This window comes from Xyrauchen texanus, chromosome 42, assembly GCF_025860055.1.
Source record: "Xyrauchen texanus isolate HMW12.3.18 chromosome 42, RBS_HiC_50CHRs, whole genome shotgun sequence".
NCBI lineage: Eukaryota > Metazoa > Chordata > Actinopteri > Cypriniformes > Catostomidae > Xyrauchen > Xyrauchen texanus.
Genome location: NC_068317.1, coordinates 2,682,324 through 2,701,926, shown reverse-complemented (window position 1 = coordinate 2,701,926; position 19,603 = coordinate 2,682,324). Strand labels below are relative to the sequence as shown.

Sequence of the window (19,603 nt, the reverse complement as noted above, 5' to 3'; positions counted from 1 at the left end):
GGCTTCAATCAGTCATTTCAATGCAAAACAGCCGATTTAAGTCACATTTGGTATGAATCTGTTAGATCGAATTCCTCTGTTAGTGTTATATTTTGGAATTTGTCTGTTTAAGATTCAGTTTTTTATGTGTATTGAAAGTTCTCGTTCAGTTCACGACACCTGGCCATTAAAGCACCATGCAGCCACCGTCCGTAACTATAGCAACAACTCCAAGCATTTTCCAATGTAGGATTACAAAATCTTAAAAAAAAAAAAGATTTTATATTATTTATATTTATAAATTATATATATTATTTTGCCATGTGAAAATAAAGCATTTAACTTTTTTTAACCGTGGATTCTAAATTCTTAAAGTTAAATTAACAGTGATATTTTTAATCGTAGTTAGTAAAACTTAATAATAGTGCCATCCCTAATTCAATGCATACTCTTAAATACTTATGCACTGTATCATATCAAACATTCAGAAAAAAACATTAGGGTAAATGTTTCAGGATAAAAATGTACCCTTTCAGAAAATTTCAATTCTTACGTGCTCATCTGAAACGCCTGTCTGCTTTCTTCACCATGAAAAAAAAAACTGATGGTTTCTATGGATGCCTTAACATCTCCATTGACTCCACATATGACTCATGCGATATATTTCATGTTTTCTAAATTCATACAGTAGTTTTGTGTGGGTAACAGACCTACAGACCAAAATTGCAAATTGTCAGCCACTGACTGTCTTGTGAGTTTTATTCCTGCAGGGGTCGCTTCAAAACCAAATCCTCCATTCATCCGCAAAAATCTAAGAACGCTTTATATCCATTTGCAGACATTTTACACTAAAGACATTTACCCGCCTCAGCATTATCTATAAAAGCATTTTTAAAAATCCTCATCCAGTAATAATAAACCACTGAGTTCATGCATCCTGGCTAGCGTTGAGAAAAGTAACAGGTACCACATGACACCACCGTCTAGTTGGGCGATACCAAATCATACAACGAAAGGGGGACTTCAGTTTTTATGTCAATATGACAGACTCACAGCCGCGCAATTGCAAGGTATTTCATAAGAAATGTATTTTTAACGTTGATAAAAATATAAACAAGGACAGATGCATGGGGGATAAATCATCCCCTTGACAGCATTGTGGTAACTTATGCTACTAATTCTACGCCTATGATATTTGGTGTAGTATATTTCACTTTACAAATGTAATTCTAATATTAAATTCTACAATTTTCAACTTCACTATGTGGTGAAACTCTGGGGCCGGTTGCATAAAACTGTTTTAGACTAGTCTTACTAGTTAGTCATCTAAAATGTTGGTCTTAATTTTTTCAGTCCTTTGCATAAAAACTTAGATCAGTCTAATTAAAGACCAAAATGTAAGACAGCACACCTCAGGCTAACTTTTGTTTACATTCCATTTTGCCATTGAAAATAACTGTCAGCTGAGCCAGTGGGGGCTGAAAGGGGCTTGAGTTGAGACTTGGTTGAAGACTTTGACTTCAAAAATGGTAATAAATGTTGTCTTTTTAATTATTTGGGTTAAATCACTAAATGTGTTTATTAAAATACATTTTGAAGCATTATAGTCCTCTAATAAGCAAATATTCTCAGCGAATAAAAAATGTATTGAGCGTCCACTGTCGGCCATTTTTTTAAGCTGTTCAGTGTCTTATTTTTCCCACAATGCAATGCAAATTAGACTGTCTTACTAAAGACAACTGTGAGCTTGTTTTATGCAACAGGCTTTCTATGGCGTCTTTAGCTAGTCAAACTAATTGTTAGATGCAGTCTTAAGTTAATGGCTATGTTTATGCAACCAGCCCCAGTTGTTGATGAAGACTATGAGCAACAGGAAGAGGTCCTCAGCAAAATAAACATTCTGCTCCGATTAATAGCATTATCATTTACATGTATTCATTTGGCAGTCAATTTTAACCACAGCGAATCACCTTAAGGAGACAGTGGTACGAAAATTGCCATACTACAAAGTTTCACTAGCACCAGAATAGCATTCAAAACAGATTCAAGTGCAACAATTGTCAGATTTGTTCCATATGTATATGTAAGTAGTTTAGTTAGAGTGTAGGGAGAGCGACTGTGCACTTTGTTCTCAACAATTTTTGGTGGATCTTTCTCTTCAGGATCATGGGTAGTGTAGTTCTACACCAGCTTGTTTATTTATTTGTTTTTAAATGAGGACTTCAACAGAAGCATTGATTAACAACTTCGGAGCTCAAGTTAGTTTTAATAATCGGTTTGTCTCTGGAGAAAACTAACGGGATTTTTAGTTCTGGAACCAGACAGTTGTGCTCTATAAGTATGAACTAATAACATAGCATAAACTACCCTAACTAATATAACTAATAAAAATAAGTAAGGGATTATGTAAAGCCTAGAGCCCTATGAAATCCATGTTTTCCGTTTTATTTTTTTCTGAATGCCATGTTTTAAAATGTAATACATCTTCAGAAACACTGTCTCTTCAAATGAATTCATAAACTTTAATCAAATGAGAACAAAACAATTACTTTTCAACATCCCCTTGCTTTATTTTATCATATGAAGTGCTTCTATACAGATTGTCACAACACTATCCAAAAACAACATTGGAGTTATGATTTTTGTCAGTTACAGCTGCACTTCTGTATTCATGAAAGCATTGATAAAAACTCTTGCTTGTGAGAAAATACTTAAATATAATGTAACTATTAATGAATATTATTATTATTTATTTATTGAATATTGCATTTAGCCATAGATAGCATAGTAATATATTTTTGTTGCGATTTCTTCAATTTCACGGATCTAGATAAATTGAACTTTTTTGTTTTTGACGGAAAACTGAATAAAGCTCTTAAAGTTTGTATGTTTTTCTCACCTCCAGAAGAGTAGCTTTCTACATGGCTTAACATGCAAATTAAACCAGAAAAGGCTGCAATTTAATTATATATATAAATAGTCTGTACAAGCTGGGTGCTTCACAGTGAATAAGTGCTCTGCTCTCTGTCATTTATTACATACACAGCGCGCTTGATGCTCATGATGTGTGTTTGTGTATGACCGGCCGGCTTTACACATTCACTTTGAAGCATGCAGCACATGGAGACTTTATTTCAATTTCAGCCTTTTGTGGTTTAGCCATTACACAAGGACATACCACAATTTCTATTTGATTAATTGTGCAGTCCTACATTAATTTTATCTTTAATGTGTCAAATTCTGTGACATTCCGTATTTTATAGATAATTCCGTTTTTATGACTGGATTCTGCAGTTCTGTCCATGTATTCCGCATTGCAGAAATAATAGGTCCTAACAGTCAGCTGGTCATCATTACTGCAAAACAAGCCCTGACATGGGAATAATAGCTGCTTGCAGAGATCAGAGTGGTACAAGCGAATAGTAGCAAATAACATTAAGATTCAACTTTATTGTCATTGTGCAGAGTACAGGTACAGAGCCAATGAAATGCAGTTGTTTTTGCATAGCCCAACTAAGCTGGGGTCAGAGTGCAGGGTCAGCCATTAAAAAGACCCCTGGAGCAGATAGGGTCAAGGGCCTTGCTCAAGGGCCCAACAGTGTTACTTTGGCAGTGCTGGGGCTTGAACCTCCGACCTTTCGGTCAGTAACCCAGAACCTTAACCGCTGAGCCACCACTGGCCTTATATAATACATACAGTATATAATTATATTATATAACAAGTAGTACAGATTACCCGCAAATTTTCCAGATGACCGTTCTTTTTCAGAGATTTGTGGTCATTTATTCTCATTTCATGTTTCAAGACATTTTGGTGGTGGCGTAGTGGCTAAAGCACAGGGCTGTTAATCAGAAGGTCACAGGTTCTAACCCCACGGCCACCACCATTGTTTCCTTGATTAAGGCACTTAACTGCAGGTTGTTCTGGGGGGATTGTCCCTGTAATAAGTGCACTGTAAGTCGCTTTGGATAAAAGCGTCTGCCAAATGCATAAATGTAAATGGATAGCATGTCTATTTTTAGGATTTTTATTGCATATGGACACTAAGGTGTAAGGAATTTAAGGCTAGATATGTGTAGCCCTAGCTGACACCTTCACATGCCTCACTTGTTTTCTCTGTTTCCCATAGTCTCAGTATGTGTTCCTGCACCAGTGCATCATGGACACCCTGCAGCCCAAGACAGAGGCTCTCTACGAAAACTCAGACATGATCTATGTCAACGCAATGGCTATGAAAGAATATGAATCAGGCAATCGAAACTACAATGAAAAAACTTGCTAGAATATCACAATGAAATGTCATATTATTTATGTATGGTTATCAAAAACATGTTCATAATATAAAAGATTATATTTTTGTCAGTATAATGAAGTCACATTCAATACTAATTATAGTAAACCTTTAAAGACCCCATGAAATGGCAAAAGCACAGTTTTCTGTCCTGTGCTGAGGTCTTTCCCATCTAATCAGGAAGTGAGGCGGGACATATTAGGAAGCCATTTGTTAATAGTAAAACTTGATTTGCTACTCAGTTCCAGACGGTATCATGGGGTCAGCAATTGGCTGGTTAGCATGTTCCTGCTAGGTACCCTGCTGGTTGTTGCTGGAATTATATCTATAATGGCAAAACACATGTTGTCCATTGACAGCCAACCAAGAAAGGTCATGTTCTCTGATTAAATATTTTTTTCCCCAAGAAACAGTCAATGAATGTTATTTCATTACATTATAGTACATCTTTTACCAGTTTTGTTTTTGAAGGGCTCTTAAAAGTATGAAATGGACACTGACATGAATGGGAATGCTAATGGATAGCTTTCGCCACATATTTTAGAAGCTCCTTGAATGGAAGGGACAATCCCATTCTAGACAGCATTTGATAGGACAAAATATTTGTAGTGCAAGAAGAGTCATCAATATTTTGTATCTGTAAATCTTAAATGTTTATATCTATGAAGCTTTTATTTAAACACTCCACTGATAATAGATTGTGAGTTTGATTTAAACGACTGTATAATATTGGCTATGATATTTTTTTAGCATTTAAAGAATTTACTTTTTAAACTAAGTAAAACTACCACTCTTTATTTATCTAAATTTCTGTGTATATTGTCTTGTTGTCTGAAATGTAATGTTTGATGTATGTGAGACTAAGTTAAAAATGGCATAGCGACTATAGTTTAAATGAGCTTAATTTGCACAGTGCTTGAAACAATGAGAAATTACTTAGGGTGGAATTTAATATGAAAAAGAAAATGGCAGTCTGTTTAATATCAGATTAATCATTTATTTTAGATTAAAATAGAAGACTTGGCCATCAATTAAAGTATTTGTCCCACATTATTTTCATTTTGCTAAATAAATGTATGTATTCTCAGCTGCCTTTGACTAAAAGTGAGAGTTCACCCAAAAATAAAAAAATCTCTCATCATTTACTCACCCTCATGCCATCACAGGTGTATAACTTTCTTTCTTCTGCAGAACACAAATGATAAATTTTAGAAGAATATTTCTGCTCTGTAGGTCCATACAATGCAAGTGACCTCAAATAGCACATAAAGGCAGCACAAAAACAATCCAAACGACTCCAGTGTTTTAAACCATATCTTCAGAAGTGATATGATATGTGTGGGTGAGAAACAGATCAATATTGAAATTTTTAAGGGGCGATATGCACAAAGAATGTGAATCACCAAAAACAGAAGAAGAATGGGAAAGTTAAAGTGGAGCAGGGAGGAGAATTTCTTCTAAAAAATAACTGATCTGTTTCTCACCCACACCTAACATATAGCTTCTGGAGACTTTGATTAAACCACTGGAGTCATATGGATTACTTTTATGTTGATTTATGTGAATATTGGAGCTTCAAAATGTTTGCACCCATTCACTTGCAATTTAAATTCTTCTAAAGATCTTAATTTGTGTTCTGCTGAAGACAGTCAGTGATAAGGGAATTTGAATTTTTGGGTGAACAATCCCTTTAATGTGATTTAACCAAGAAGGACATCCTTGTTGGTTCCGAAAACAACACTACGATTAATAGGGGCAGTTCTGTGGTCAGTAAATATTCAGGGCTTAGCCCAGACCTGCCCAGATTTGTACGGGGCCATGCTTTGATTAAATTTCGGAATACAGAACACTTTTTAATAAATGTTTAAATGTTTCATCTGTGAGGTGTCATATTTATAACAAATCTTTAAATATAACTGAAACTATAACTAAAAGGTCCCACTAACTTTAGTCTCAGCCTCAGGAACACTCAAAGTTAAGAAGTTATTTGCCTTTAACACAAAAACACACGTTGGTGCAGCTATCCTTATTAGGACTCACTGTACGAACTATAGATTCTATCCCCTAACCCTCACCAAAAATGTTCTTCATGTAACAGGGTTAAGGATGGGCAAGGAGGAGGTGGGAACCGGCTGAACAGTCAAAATAATGTTCAATGAAAACTTAAAACAAAAAGACACAAAACACACACACACAGCAGCTGCGTGTTGCTCTCTCTCTCCCAAACCGCTGCATCTGGCTCGGCCTTATCCCTCTTGAGGGATTCACATGTGATAAATGTAAGGAATTAGTCAGGCTGACAGAGACAGTTAATGAGTTAGAGACTCGCATCTGAACGCTAGTGGAGGTCAATGAGAAAGAGAAGCCGGTAGATACTGTTTCGGATGCGAGTAGTACAGAGAGCAACATACACACTTTGGTTCCGGCTGTAGAGCCCCTGCAGAAGGCATTTGGGTGACGTCTCGGCGGCATACTCACTCAGCAAAGAGACACCACTCTCCCTTTCCTGTTAGGGTTTCCAATCGATTCTCCCCACTCAGTGATACACCCACTGAGAATCATGTTGAAAGAGCCCTTGTTATTAGCAAATCTATTGTAAGGAACGTGGACTTGAGACTCCAGCCACTATTGTTAATTGCATTTCAGGGGCCAGAGCGTCTGACATCAAATCAAATTTACAAGTGCTGGCTAATGCTTAATTAAGATTTTCTAAAATTGTTATCTGTGTCGGCACTAACGATGTCCAACTTCACCAGTCAGAGATCACTAAAGATAATGTTAAAGAGGTGTGCGAATTTGCAAAAACTATGTCAGACACTGTAATATGCTCTGGTCCCCTCCCTGCTCGTCGTGGTGATGAGGTTTATAGTAGATTAGCGTCACTGAATGCCTGGATTTCTGAGTGGTGTCTGAAGAATAAAATAGGATTTATAGACAATATGAAGAGTTTTTGGGATAGACCTGACCTGCTAAGAGAGACGGACTCCATCCCACAGGGAAGGTGCTGCTCTCCTCTCTAGTAAATTGGCTCATAGTCTTAATAATGATAGTATTTGACTAACTGGGGCCCAGGTCAGGAAAAAGACAAACTGGTTAATGTGAACGTCTGCTAGTTCCCTTGAGATGTCACACAGATCACATAAACTACAACACATAGACAGTAAATCATTTAGAAAAATTTGATTAAGGTCAAACTTTAACAAAACAAACTAATTAAAAGTACACGTCATGTAAAAATAGGGCTACTAAACATTAGATCTCTTTCTACCAAAGCACTAATTGTTAATGAAATGATTACAGATCATAGTATGGATGTGCTCTGTTTGACTGAAACCTGGCTTAAACCGGATGAATATATTAGTTTAAATGAACCTACTCCCCCAGGTTATTGTTATAAACATGAGCCTCGTCTGAAGGGTCAAGGAGGAGGTGTTGCTACAATTTACAGTGAAGTGTTTGGTGTTACTCAAAGGACAGGATATAAATGTAAGTCTTTTGAACTAATAAAGCTTAATGTGACACCGTCAGATATAAATAAAAAATCTCTGTCGTCTTTTGTCCTTGCTACAATATAGATCATCCGGGCCTTATTCTGATTTCCTTGGTGAATTTGCTCATTTTTTTCAGATCTTGTAGTTACTTTGTTGAAGACACCAACAATTAAAGCTCGATCTATTCACATAGATCAAGAAAATGATACATTGGGATTAGCATTTATCGATATTCTCAACTCTCTTGGAGTCAGACAAAATGTAACAGGACCAACTCATCGCCATAATCATACGCTAGATTTAATTCTGTCATATGGAGTTGATGTTGGTAATATAGAAATTCTGCAGCAGAGAGATGACATCTCGGATCATTACCTCGTCTCTTGTATGCTGCAATCAGCTAATGTTACTCAATCTACACCACGCTATCATTCAGGTAGAACTACTCTTTCGACCACTAAAGATAGCTTCACTAATAATCTTCCAGCTCTATCTCATACAATCAATAAACCCCAAAGCCCAGAAGAACTTGATGAAATAACAAATAATATAAATGCAGTCTTCTCTAGCACTCTTGATAATGTCGCCCCACTTCGATTAAAGAAAATTAAATAAATAAGCCCTGCACCATGGTACAATGATCACACTCATGCTCTCAAGAGAGCAGCTAGGAAAATGGAGCACATGTGGAAAAATACAAAATTAGAAGTATTTCGTGGTGCATGTAAGGATAGTGTCTGTAACTAAAAGCTGCCAAGTCAGCATATTATAGTAAACACATAGAAAATAACCTCAACAATCCTAGATGTTTATTCAGTACTGTGGCTAAATTGGTTAGGAATAAAGCCTCAACAGAACCAGATATTCAGTCGCAGCACAAGAGTAATGACTTCATGAATTTCTTTACAGATAAAATTGAAATAATCAGAAATAAAATTGGAATTATGCAATCATCTGTCATAGCACCTCAGAAAACAGTGTTTAATAATTTTCCTCACGTGCAACTTCAATCCTTCTTTGTCATAGGTCATGAAGAGCTAACAAAACTGATCGAAACATCAAAAGCCACAACATGTTTGTTAGATCCTTTACCAATTAAGCTCTTAAAAGAGGTAGCTCCTGTAATTACAGAACCTCTTCTTAATATTATTAACTCCTCGCTATTCTTAGGACATGTCCCAAGAAACTTTAAAATGGCAGTTATCAAACCGCTTATTAAGAACCCATAACTTGATCCTGGACAACTAGCTATGTATAGGCCGATTTCAAATCTCCCGTTTATGTCAAATATACTAGAAAAATCCTCCCAAATATGTTCATTTCTACAGAGAAATAGTATTTACGAAGAATTTCAGTCAGGATTTAGGCCTCATCACAGAACAGAGACTGCACTTATCAGAGTTACAATGACTTGCTCTTATCATTTGATCGCGGCTGCATTTCTCTTATAATGCTTTTAGATCTTAGTGCTGCATTCGACACGATAGATCACGACATTCTCTTGAAAAGGCTAAAGAATTATGTTGGCATTTTGGAGTTGCATTAGCATGGTTTAGGTCATATTTAGCAGACCGCTACCACTTTGTCTATGTAAATGAGGAATTGTCAAACCAAACAAAAGTAAAATATGGAGAGCCACAGGGATCAGTTTTAGGCCCTCTGCTTTTCTCCTTGTAAATGCTTCCCCTGGGAGATATTATCAGGAATTTTGGAATAAGTTTCCATTGCTATGCCAACAATACACAACTTTATATTTCTTCAAAACCTGATTTGACAATTCTCCAAATAAGCAGAGTGTATCAATTAAATAAAAGATTGGATGGCCAGAAATTTCCTTCTCAATTCTGACAAAACAGAGGTACTAATTATTGGACCAAAAAACTAAAAAAAATAAGCCACTACAATATAATTTGACTCTCGATTGATGTACTGTTACATCATCTTCAACAGCGAAGAACTTAGGTGTTATATTTGATACCAATTTGTCCTTTGAAAATCAAATTACCAATGTTTGTAGAAAAGCATTCTTCCACCTAAGAAATATTGCTAAATTAAGGCACATGCTCTCTGTTGGTGATGCCAAAAAACGAATTCATGCGTTCATGACCTCAAAACTATATTATTGTAATGCATTACTGGGAGGATGTTTATTAAGATCAATAAATAAACGTAAAATGCAGCAGCCAGAATGCTAACGAGAACCAAGAAATACAGAAATACAAAGCTTTGAATGGTCTAGCTTCACAGTACTTAAGTGATCTTCTACCATGCTATATTCCATCACGTTCATTACGATCACAAAATTATGGCCTGTTAATAGTTCCTAGAATATCAAAATCCACAAAAGGAGGTAGATCCTTTTCATATTTGGCTCCTAAACTATGGAATAGTCTCCCAAACACTGTTCGAGATGCAGACACACTCCCTCAGTTTAAGACTTCACATCCCTGATCTCTGCCTGGATCACCTCGGTCTATTGATGGACTACGATCTTGAAATGGAATGCATAGACTAACAATTGCCAACAAAAGCCTTCATCAGCCAATTAACAAGGACAATTGCATCTATGTGAACTTCTGCAATTAATCCAGGATGGACTTCATAGACATTAGTCATTAATCTTACAGTTCAAACACAATCGATGTTTAAACACTGACCATTAAGACCTTACTTAGTTTAATAATTTAAACCACTTTAACTATACATAAGTAATATTTACATTATATTCATGATGTTAGCCAGAGGTGAACAAGCATTCACAGTGAATCTGGTTTCTCCCAAAGTAATTTTTCTCCATTAATCAACATCTTATGGAGTTTTGTGTTCCTTGCCACAGTCGCCTACAGCTTGCTCACTGGGGTTATTAATACAATTATTATTTAATTACTTATTTTTAAACACGATTAACAATCGTATTTTATCTAATTACACTATGAGGATTAATCAACATTATAGACATTACTGTTTTATCTTCTGTAAAGCTGCTTTGAAATGATAAATAAAATGGACTTTATTGAAGCCAGGAGATCAACAGGGCAAACCCTGGTTCGACCGTCCCTTGTTACGCTCTCCATACAGCTTGATACACTTTTATTAACCCTTCATATTCACAGCTGTATTACTCTTTATTTTGAGGGCTATACTATGTATCAAAATCTTTGGACAAAATCAAGTTTTCTATATCTCACTAAGACAAGGCATTTTAAGCATTCACTCAGCCACGAGTGCTCATCTTGCAAGTAAGCACATTGGCATGAGTGCTGGAAAGCTGCCACCAACAAGACAACTGATCAATGTTTTGATTCAATGCATTGTAGTCCGATTCCCGAAACAATGATTCTTTTGAATCTATAGCATTGAAACACAGCGTGTCCATTGTTGTCTGATTTCTGAATGAATGGCTCTTATGAGTCGGCCCTTTTAAGAGAATCAAAAACATAGAGCTTGACCAGTGTAGTGTGGTTCCAGAATGATAGACTCTTTAGTGTTGGCTCTTTATTAAATCAGAACACTTATGAATCTGTCAGAGCAATTACAACCCTTCTTTCCAAATAATTCTTCCGAAAAGGAACTAAAAGAATCATTAATGGAACCGTTAAGGAATCAGAATCTTTAAGTGGCATCAAAATCATTCATTTCCTTACGATAGTCATCCCTAATGAGAACATGTTGTGTGCCTTCTGTCCAGGTATTCACCAGTAATGTGATTTCATGAACTGTATTGTAAGTCACTTTATACAAAAGCATCTGCTTTTCTCTGACTCTGAATTCATCTACTGGAAACAGTACACATCCTGCAGCTCCTTGAATTCAGAATTACAATATTTATAATTATGTTGATCAAAACTACAAGGACTAGAAAAAAAACATGTACAACATTCAAAAAAGTACCAAGGTGTTACCAGCTTTTTTTTGCCATGAACCATGTTAATACCATGATATTCTTACCTTGGAATAACCATGATATATGAATCTAATCATTTAGTACCATGTTGTACAGTAGTTGACATACTTTTGCGAAGTTAACATGCGGTCCTGCGGTTTGACATGCTATACTCCATCTGAATTTTGTTTTTACAGTAATATATAAATATTATATATAATATACTGTATACATACAGTGTAAATATGCACAGTATGTAATATTCTGCAATGGTATTTTGCAGAATATCGTGTATGCAGCATTTATGACATCATATTTGAGACTACATGGCACATCTTTATTTAAAATGAGTAGTTCCCCCCCAAAAACATTCTGATAATTTACTCAGGCCATCCAGTTTCTTTCTTCATCAAAAGAGATTTTAAGATTTTGAGGATTCTATTTCATGCCTCCTCCTATAAACAATGCAAGTGAATGTTTTTCATTTTCATGATGCATATTTAGGGTGCACCAAAATAATCCACACGACTCCATTCGACAAATAAAGTTCTTCTGAACCCAAAGGATTGATTATTTTTAGAAACAAAACAATACTTATATATATATATTTAACTACAAATGTTCGCTTCCGTACCTCTCTGTGATGTGCGCTCATGAGGGATGACGTAAGATCGTTGGCAAAGTCACGTGTGGAGGAGGAGTCAGGAAGCTCGTCATTATTTACAAGAGGAGCGCTGTACAAAAGTTTAATTGTCTTTGCTGTAGATTTGTATTTGTGTAAGTGTTTTGTTCAAAATGGTTGTTTGGCGTGTATGTATGCTTCAACCTTCAGAAACCCCAAAGAAAATGCACGGCATGAAAAATATTTACTTTCATTGATTGCCTATACACGATCATGAGCGATTGAAGCTCTGGCTTATCGTGCTGAACCTGGATATCAGTACACCCCTACATTCTCTCAAATATTGGAGGGTTTTACCCCTGAGGATTACAAACCATCGAAAGAAACAAAGGGTCGATATCTGAATTCATCAGCTGTGCCGGTGTTGTTTTTACAGCGAACTCAGGTATGTGTGAAAACTTTGTCATTGTCACGCTTCCCTCAAGCTCTGCACCTCCTTTCAGCGATCCGCTCCTCATCACACGATTTCTAATTCACTGCACCCACTGATTCACTCGCTTCAGTTTGTGAAGCTTCTCTTGCATTGTTTAAAGGAGTTGGCCTGAAATAATTTCAATAACATCTTGGAGTAAATCATCAGCACATTTTCATTTTTGGGTGAACAATTCCTTTAATAATAATAATTAATAAAAAATTATAAATAACTGAATCATATTTATCATAAAACAATGACACAAATTCACTAGTCGCATCGCAGGACCATTACAAATGAACTAGTGAAAACAAAATGGATTTCTAAAGGAAATGGTGACCAGTCACTACATCTAAAACATACATGGTCCCTTTAGACATTTTAAACAAAAACAGTGATATTGAATAAAATAAAAAAACGTCCATGGAAATATCATAACTTTACCATGGAACCATTACAATACTTTTTTTGTAAGAGTTATATAATAATGTGTGTTCAGGTCAAAGCCTTTCATAGATTACTAGATAAACATTTTGTTTTATTTGCACCATTTGTTGACAAATGATAATGCCTTTGTATTAACATCTGATCAATTAGTGATTTCACTGAATAAAAGCTTATGTAATGAATAATAACTGGCATTGGCATGCATTTTTATGTGTTCATTTCATTTGAAAAAGTCCACTGTCCAAGCTGATATACTGTACATTCTGGTTTCTTGTTCCTTTCTATAAATATAACTTCAATGGGATCACTTCACAATAAGGTTTCATTTGTTAAAATTGGTTAATGCATTGATAATCATATCATATTTTACAGCATTTATTGATTACTGATCCATCTGGATTTATGTTAATTTATAAATGTAGTGCTGTTAGTTCATGTTAGTTTATAATGCATTAACTAACGCAAACATACAACTTTTAATGTTACAAATGCATTAGTAAATTAACATTAACCAAGATTAATAAATGGAGTAAAAGTATTATTTACTATTAGTTCATGTTAACTACTGCATTAAAGGAATAGTTCACCCAAAAAATTATATTTGAGTGAACTATCCCTTTCACGAACATATTCAACCTTATTGTAAAATGTTTCCAATTCAACTGTTAAGACAGAACAAGTCAGTCCAATTATTTTGCATGTGCTATTCTCTGTCTCTCCATGCACATCTCAGTCATCTTCTGCACTAGCAAAAAACATTCCTATCATCTCGTCTTTAGTTTCTTGCATGTAGTTGTACGGTGGCTCTGCTGTGTAGATGACCTCTGACGGAGGGTGCATCGGCTCTACAGTGAAATCCCAGGGTAACTGCACAGAGAACTTCTTGGAGATGTTGTGCAGAACGCAGCAGGCGGTGATGGTGCAGGCCACCGACTCCAGAGTATGAATGGAGCCGAAGTCACGCAGACACTGGAAACGACTCTTCAGACTGCCAAACACCTGCTGCATGCGGCTGTATACCTGCATGTGCGCTTTGTTAAATCTCTGTGCAGCATTGGTTTTAAGGCGAGAGGTATCAACAGGAGTCAACACATGCCCACCACCAAACATACCTCTACCACCTGTGTTTGTAGAGAAGAGAATGAAGTAAATGACAGAATCAGAATGAACCTGAAAACAGGCATAGGATATGTTTGGAATAGCATTCCAACATAATACTCTTACTAACTCTGAAGTATGTACAGTTGAAGTCAGAAGTTTACATACACTTAGGTTAATGTCAATTTTTTTTACCACTCCACAGATTTCATATTAGCAAACTATAGTTTTGGCAAATCTACTTTGTGCATGACATGAGTAATTTTTCCAACAATAGTTTACAGACCGATCGTTTCACTTTTAATTGACTCACAATTCCAGTGGGTCAAAAGTTTACTGTGCTTTTAAGCAGATTGGAAAATTCCAGAAAATTATATCAAGCCTTTAGGAAATTAACTTCCAATAGGCTAATTGGAGGTGTACATGTGGATGCATTTTAAGGCCTACCTTCAAACGCAGTGCCTCCTTGCTTGACATCATAGAAAAATCATAAGAAACAGCCAAAACCTCAGAAAATAAATTGTGGACATCCACAAGTCTGGTTCATCCTTGGTAGCAATTTCCAAATGCCTGATGGTACCACGTTTATCTGTACAAACAATAGCATGCAAGTATATACACCATGGGACATGCAGCCATCATACTGCTCAGGAAGGAGACACATTCTTTCATCTAGAGTTGAAATTAGTTTGGTGTGAAAAGTGCAAATCAATCCCAGAATAACAGCAAAGGACCTTGTGAAGATGCTGGAGGAAACAGATAGACAAGTAGCTATATATATCAACATACAGTCCTATATCAACATAACCTTAAAGGCAGCTCAGCAAACCACTACTCCAAAACCACCATAAAAAAAAAAAATCAGACTAGAGCTTCCAAGTGCACATGTGGACAAAGATCTTACTTTTTGGAGAAATATCCGCTGGTCTGATGAAACAAAATGTAACTGTTTGGCCATAATGACCATTGTTATGTTTGGAGGAAAAAGGGTGAGGCTTGCAAGTCGAAGAGCATAATCCCAACCATGAAGCATGGGGGTGGCAGCATCATGTTGTGGGGGTGCTTTACTGCAGGAAGGACTGGTGCACATCACAAAATAGATGGCATCATGAGGAAGGAAAATTAAGTGGACATATTAAAGCAAAATCTCAAGACATCAGCTATAAAGGTAAAGCTCAATAGCAAATGGGTCTTCCAAATGGACAATAACCCAAAGAATACCTCCAAATTTGTGGCAAAATTGCTTAAAGGGTTAGTTTACCCAAAAACAAAAATGATCCCATAATTTACTCACCCTCAAGCCTTGCTATTAGTATATCACTTTCTTGTTTCAGCCAAACACATTCCGATTGTGTTTGGCTGAAAGAAGAATGTCATATACAACTAGGATGGCTTGAGGGTGAGGGTAATTTTTGGGTGAAATAACCCTTTAAGGGCAACCTTCAAAATCAAGGTATTGGAGCGGTCATGGGCAGAACTGAAAAAGCATGTGCGAGCAAGGAGGCCTACAAACCTGACTCAGTTACACCAGTTCTGTCTGGAGGAATGGGACAAAATTCCAGCAACTTATTGTAAGAAGCTTGTGGAAGGCTACCCAAAGCATTTGACCCAAGTTAAACTATTTAAAAGCAATGCTACCAAATATTAACAAGGTATATGTAAACTTCTGACCCACTGGAAATGTGATGAAAGAACTAAAATCTGAAATAAATTATTCTCTCTACAATTATTCTGCAATTTCACATTCTTAAAATAAAGTAGTGATCCTAACTGACCTAAGACAGGGAATGTTTTCTACGATTAAATGTCAGTAATTGTGAAAACTTGAGTTTAAATGTATTTGGCTAAAGTGTATGTAATCATCTGACTTCAACTGTATACTGTGCACGGTCTGCATCCAATTCCAAATGCAGAAAATAACAAATCCCCAAATGGGGTCCAAGACTCTTAAAAACTGAGGGACCACAGGCAAAGAGAAACTCCGCATCCATTGATCTAGGATTTATGTTATGTTTCCTTAGCCTCGTAAATTTTGGTGAACTGCATTGAGGAGCAACATTTTATATTTCCCTGCAATGTTGATGGTTGAAATATTGGAATAATAATGTTTTCGATTTTTTTTCTCTCATCATGTTACCCCGTGCAGTGTAGACTCTGTTTAAAGTGCATGCGCGCCATGCATGTACATGGCTTTTAGGGGCTTGAGCCCTTGCCCTTTTGCTGAGGTGCCACTGATGGAGCAGTAGTGTAGCTACGGGTGTTCCAGGGTGTGCAAATGCCCAAATGTTTTTTTTTTCAGCATAATATTGATATGAGCCTGCTTGGTTTAAAGATCAGACTTACTTGCCTGTATAGATGACAGATTTTATTTAGATTTCAATTATTATTTCAGTAAATCTTTCTGTGATGATATGCAAATCTATTACACATAATTCAGCAGTCTACTTACTGTTTGTGTTCATTTGCATTGTCAGACATGATATTATCTTTTGTTCATTCTTTCTTCACCAGAACATAGAATTGAAAAAAATCTCAGCTCAGTAGATCCTTAAAATGCAAGTGAATGGTGAATTCTCTTTTGAACCTCCAAAAATCACAGACAGTCAGCATAAACATCATCCATACGACTCAAGCAGTTAAATGAATGTCTTCTAAAGTGACACGATAATTTTTGGTGTGATAAAAGATAAATATTTAAATACTTTTTAACTATAATCCAACGCTTCACAAGAGGGAGGAGCTCAAGCGGTCTCTCATGTGACGTATTCGCATTGCAATCTCACGTTCTCCACTCAGTTGAGACATACAGGATAAGCACACAAATGTACCATTGTGAGTAAATAAACAGATACAGATCTAAACCAAAACTAACCAATCTATTGTACAGCACTCCTCCTCCTCACTTGTAAACAGCGCTGCTCTTCCAGCTGTGTTGCACATGCATCAGTTCTTGCGTGTCTCATGTACCAACACAATTATGTCACACACACATACCACTGCAGAACGGAAACATGATTTAGAGTTTAAACAAGTACTTAAGCATTGATCTTTTTTGCACCAAAAGTGATTGTGTCACTTTAGAAGACATTGATTTAACAGCTGGTGTCGTATCGTATGGATGATGTTTATGTTGACCTGTTTATGTTGACCTATGTTGTCTGTGATTTTGAGCTTCAAAGGAGTATTCACCATTCACTTGCATTTTAAGGGCTAAGACATTTTCTAATTTTCTTCAAATGTGTTCTGGTGAAGAAAGAAAGTCAAACACACTTGAGATATCATGAGGTTGAGTAAATGAGAGATTTTTCATTTTTTGGGTGAACTATACCTTTAATGTATTCACAGTTCATTTTTATTTATTTAATTATTTGTTATTTATAAACCAAACCTCCATAATTTACAAAAAATGGGTAAAGATTTTGAATCTTAGTAAATTGTTCTATTTAACACAATGCATTACGCATTATTTCTTAACCACAATTTAGTTTTGAACTGGTGAATGTGACCTAAAACCATGTAATTGGTTTTTTTTTTCTGTTTAGTGCAAACTGTCCCACCATTTCTATTTTCACCTTTGGCATATATTGGGAAATATTTTTTACTACAAAATAATTTAATATAATTTTATGACTAATTACTTAGCCTAATATTTAGCCTACCTACTCCATTGATAAAAGTTTAACTCGAGCACAAGGCTAAAAAAAACAAAACAAACAATAGCAGAGAAAAAGTGCACCCGCAGCCACCCAGTGCAAAAGTTGCTCAAGTATCCCAAAGTGTTCTTACCTAAAACCCACGTATGTCCGTGTCGAAATGTGCTAAATTGTTTGCCGATGTCTGAGCTCGCCCAAACGCTGTCTTCAGGAGTTCCTCCCGGCCAGCACTGCTCGACACTCAACAGATTCCCGTCCACATCGAAGATCACCTGCATCATGACCGAGTGATAGCCCAGAGTGTTCACATACATGTACTCCTCGCCGGGCGGAGGGGTCACCTTCACGTGCAGGTAGCCCAACACGCCCACCACGTGCGGGATGCCGCTGATGTTCTTGAAGGCCTGCGCGGCTCCCATGCGGTCATTGTAACTGAAAGGGAAGGTGATGAAGTCAGGGCTCATGTCCGATAGAAGTTTGGTGAGGCTCTTCACCGCCTCACCGGCGGATGTTTGATCGATCCCCAGCCGATCGGTCACTTTGCAGGGCAGAGATCCGTGCGCATAGAACGAAAGTGTGGCGAGAATTTTGGCTTCTGACGAGCTCAGGTTGTGGGATGCTGCAAATACGTCTTTCTTTAAACGGGCCTGGATGAAATCGACGATGAAGCGCAGACACTGCCGGTTGAGATGAAAACACTGGGACAGAAAGCGGTCGTCAAGGCGGTCCAGGAGTGTGTGTGTTTCAGAGGCGGGGGTGGGCTCACTGAAACCGGTGCTGATGCTGCTTTGGACGGGATGCTTGTCTTGTGTTGCGATGCTGTTGCTGGATGTTGGTGTTATTGTGTCGTTACACGCACTGAATAAATCATCTTGCACGGCAAACCACAGAGCTCCGGCCAAAGACATGATCAGCAGCAGATTTCAACTGTCCCTCTGTAACCGAATAGCGTTATATTTATTTGTAACTGTATGTTGCTCAAGTAAACGACTGCTAACTACGAGCGAACTGTGTGATGAACTATCCGTCTAAATGAACTGAATCATACTGGATCTAGATCATCCAACCAGCTCTGTTGCATTATGTCAATATGTGCGTCTGACTACCGACCGGTGTCATTTAAAAACACAAAGCTTTACCGCAAAAACACGTGAAGATAAACAACGACCGCTTCGAGGAAACAGTGTGCTTGAACTTCCGGATGACGCGAAGAGTTTTGTTGTCTTTCATAATAAATGTCCCACCAGCAAAACAGTAGAAAAGTGGAGGGTAAACCAGGGGTATTTTAACAATTAAGGGTAGAATTTATATATAACGAAGTATTTGCCTATAGTTTATGCCACCGCAATATTTCCACGATTAAATTGTCATTTAAGCTTTTTTAAGTGTAAATAGTCCATAAGTGTGACACATATGTCATGTAATCTCTCAATTACTGTTCTTGTTAAAAATAAATTGGTTTAAAATAATGCTGTTTTTAAAATAAATTTAGTACACGTACCCTGCTGAAACTGCTTGACATGTCATAAAGTTCAAACATATGACTTTAACCACGAATATGATGCCACAATGTGTTAATATATTATAGGCAATTTTTTTTCTTTTTAATTTTCAGTTTTTTTTCTTTCTGTGTTTCCAGCACCAGCTAGTAGCAAATATGCACATT

General features: G+C 36.7%; 2 protein-coding genes across 8 annotated transcripts in view; one reads left to right on the top strand and one right to left on the bottom strand.

Annotated features, from left to right (window-relative positions):
* LOC127635325 (receptor-type tyrosine-protein phosphatase H-like) overlaps positions 1–7,789 on the top strand; it is a 56,245-nt gene extending 48,456 nt beyond the window's left edge. For all 7 annotated transcript variants that reach the window (XM_052115267.1, XM_052115265.1, XM_052115268.1 and 4 more), the window contains one exon: positions 4,110–7,789. In XM_052115267.1, the coding sequence (XP_051971227.1) occupies positions 4,110–4,262 (153 nt within the window). In that variant the 3' untranslated portion in view covers positions 4,263–7,789. The remainder of the gene's footprint in view (positions 1–4,109) is intronic.
* Positions 7,790–11,226: 3,437 nt separating this feature from the next.
* Positions 11,227–19,124, bottom strand: LOC127635116 (putative nuclease HARBI1). The gene is made up of 2 exons (XM_052114911.1): positions 18,071–19,124; positions 11,227–14,307 (listed from the first exon to the last, which is right to left on the bottom strand). Exons 1-2 carry the CDS (start codon positions 18,843–18,845, stop codon positions 13,916–13,918), a joined length of 1,167 nt encoding a protein of 388 aa, XP_051970871.1. The 5' UTR covers positions 18,846–19,124; the 3' UTR covers positions 11,227–13,915.
* Between the last annotated feature and the right edge of the window lie 479 nt (positions 19,125–19,603).

Bases quoted from the DNA above. Each gene is read 5' to 3' on its own strand.
- LOC127635116 (XM_052114911.1), bottom strand. From the start codon at position 18,845: ATGTCTTTGGCCGGAGCTCTGTGGTTTGCCGTGCAAGATGATTTATTC. The intron at 14,308-18,070 runs GTAAGAACACTT...CTACAAACACAG, and splicing joins CGGACATACGTGGGTTTTAG to GTGGTAGAGGTATGTTTGGT.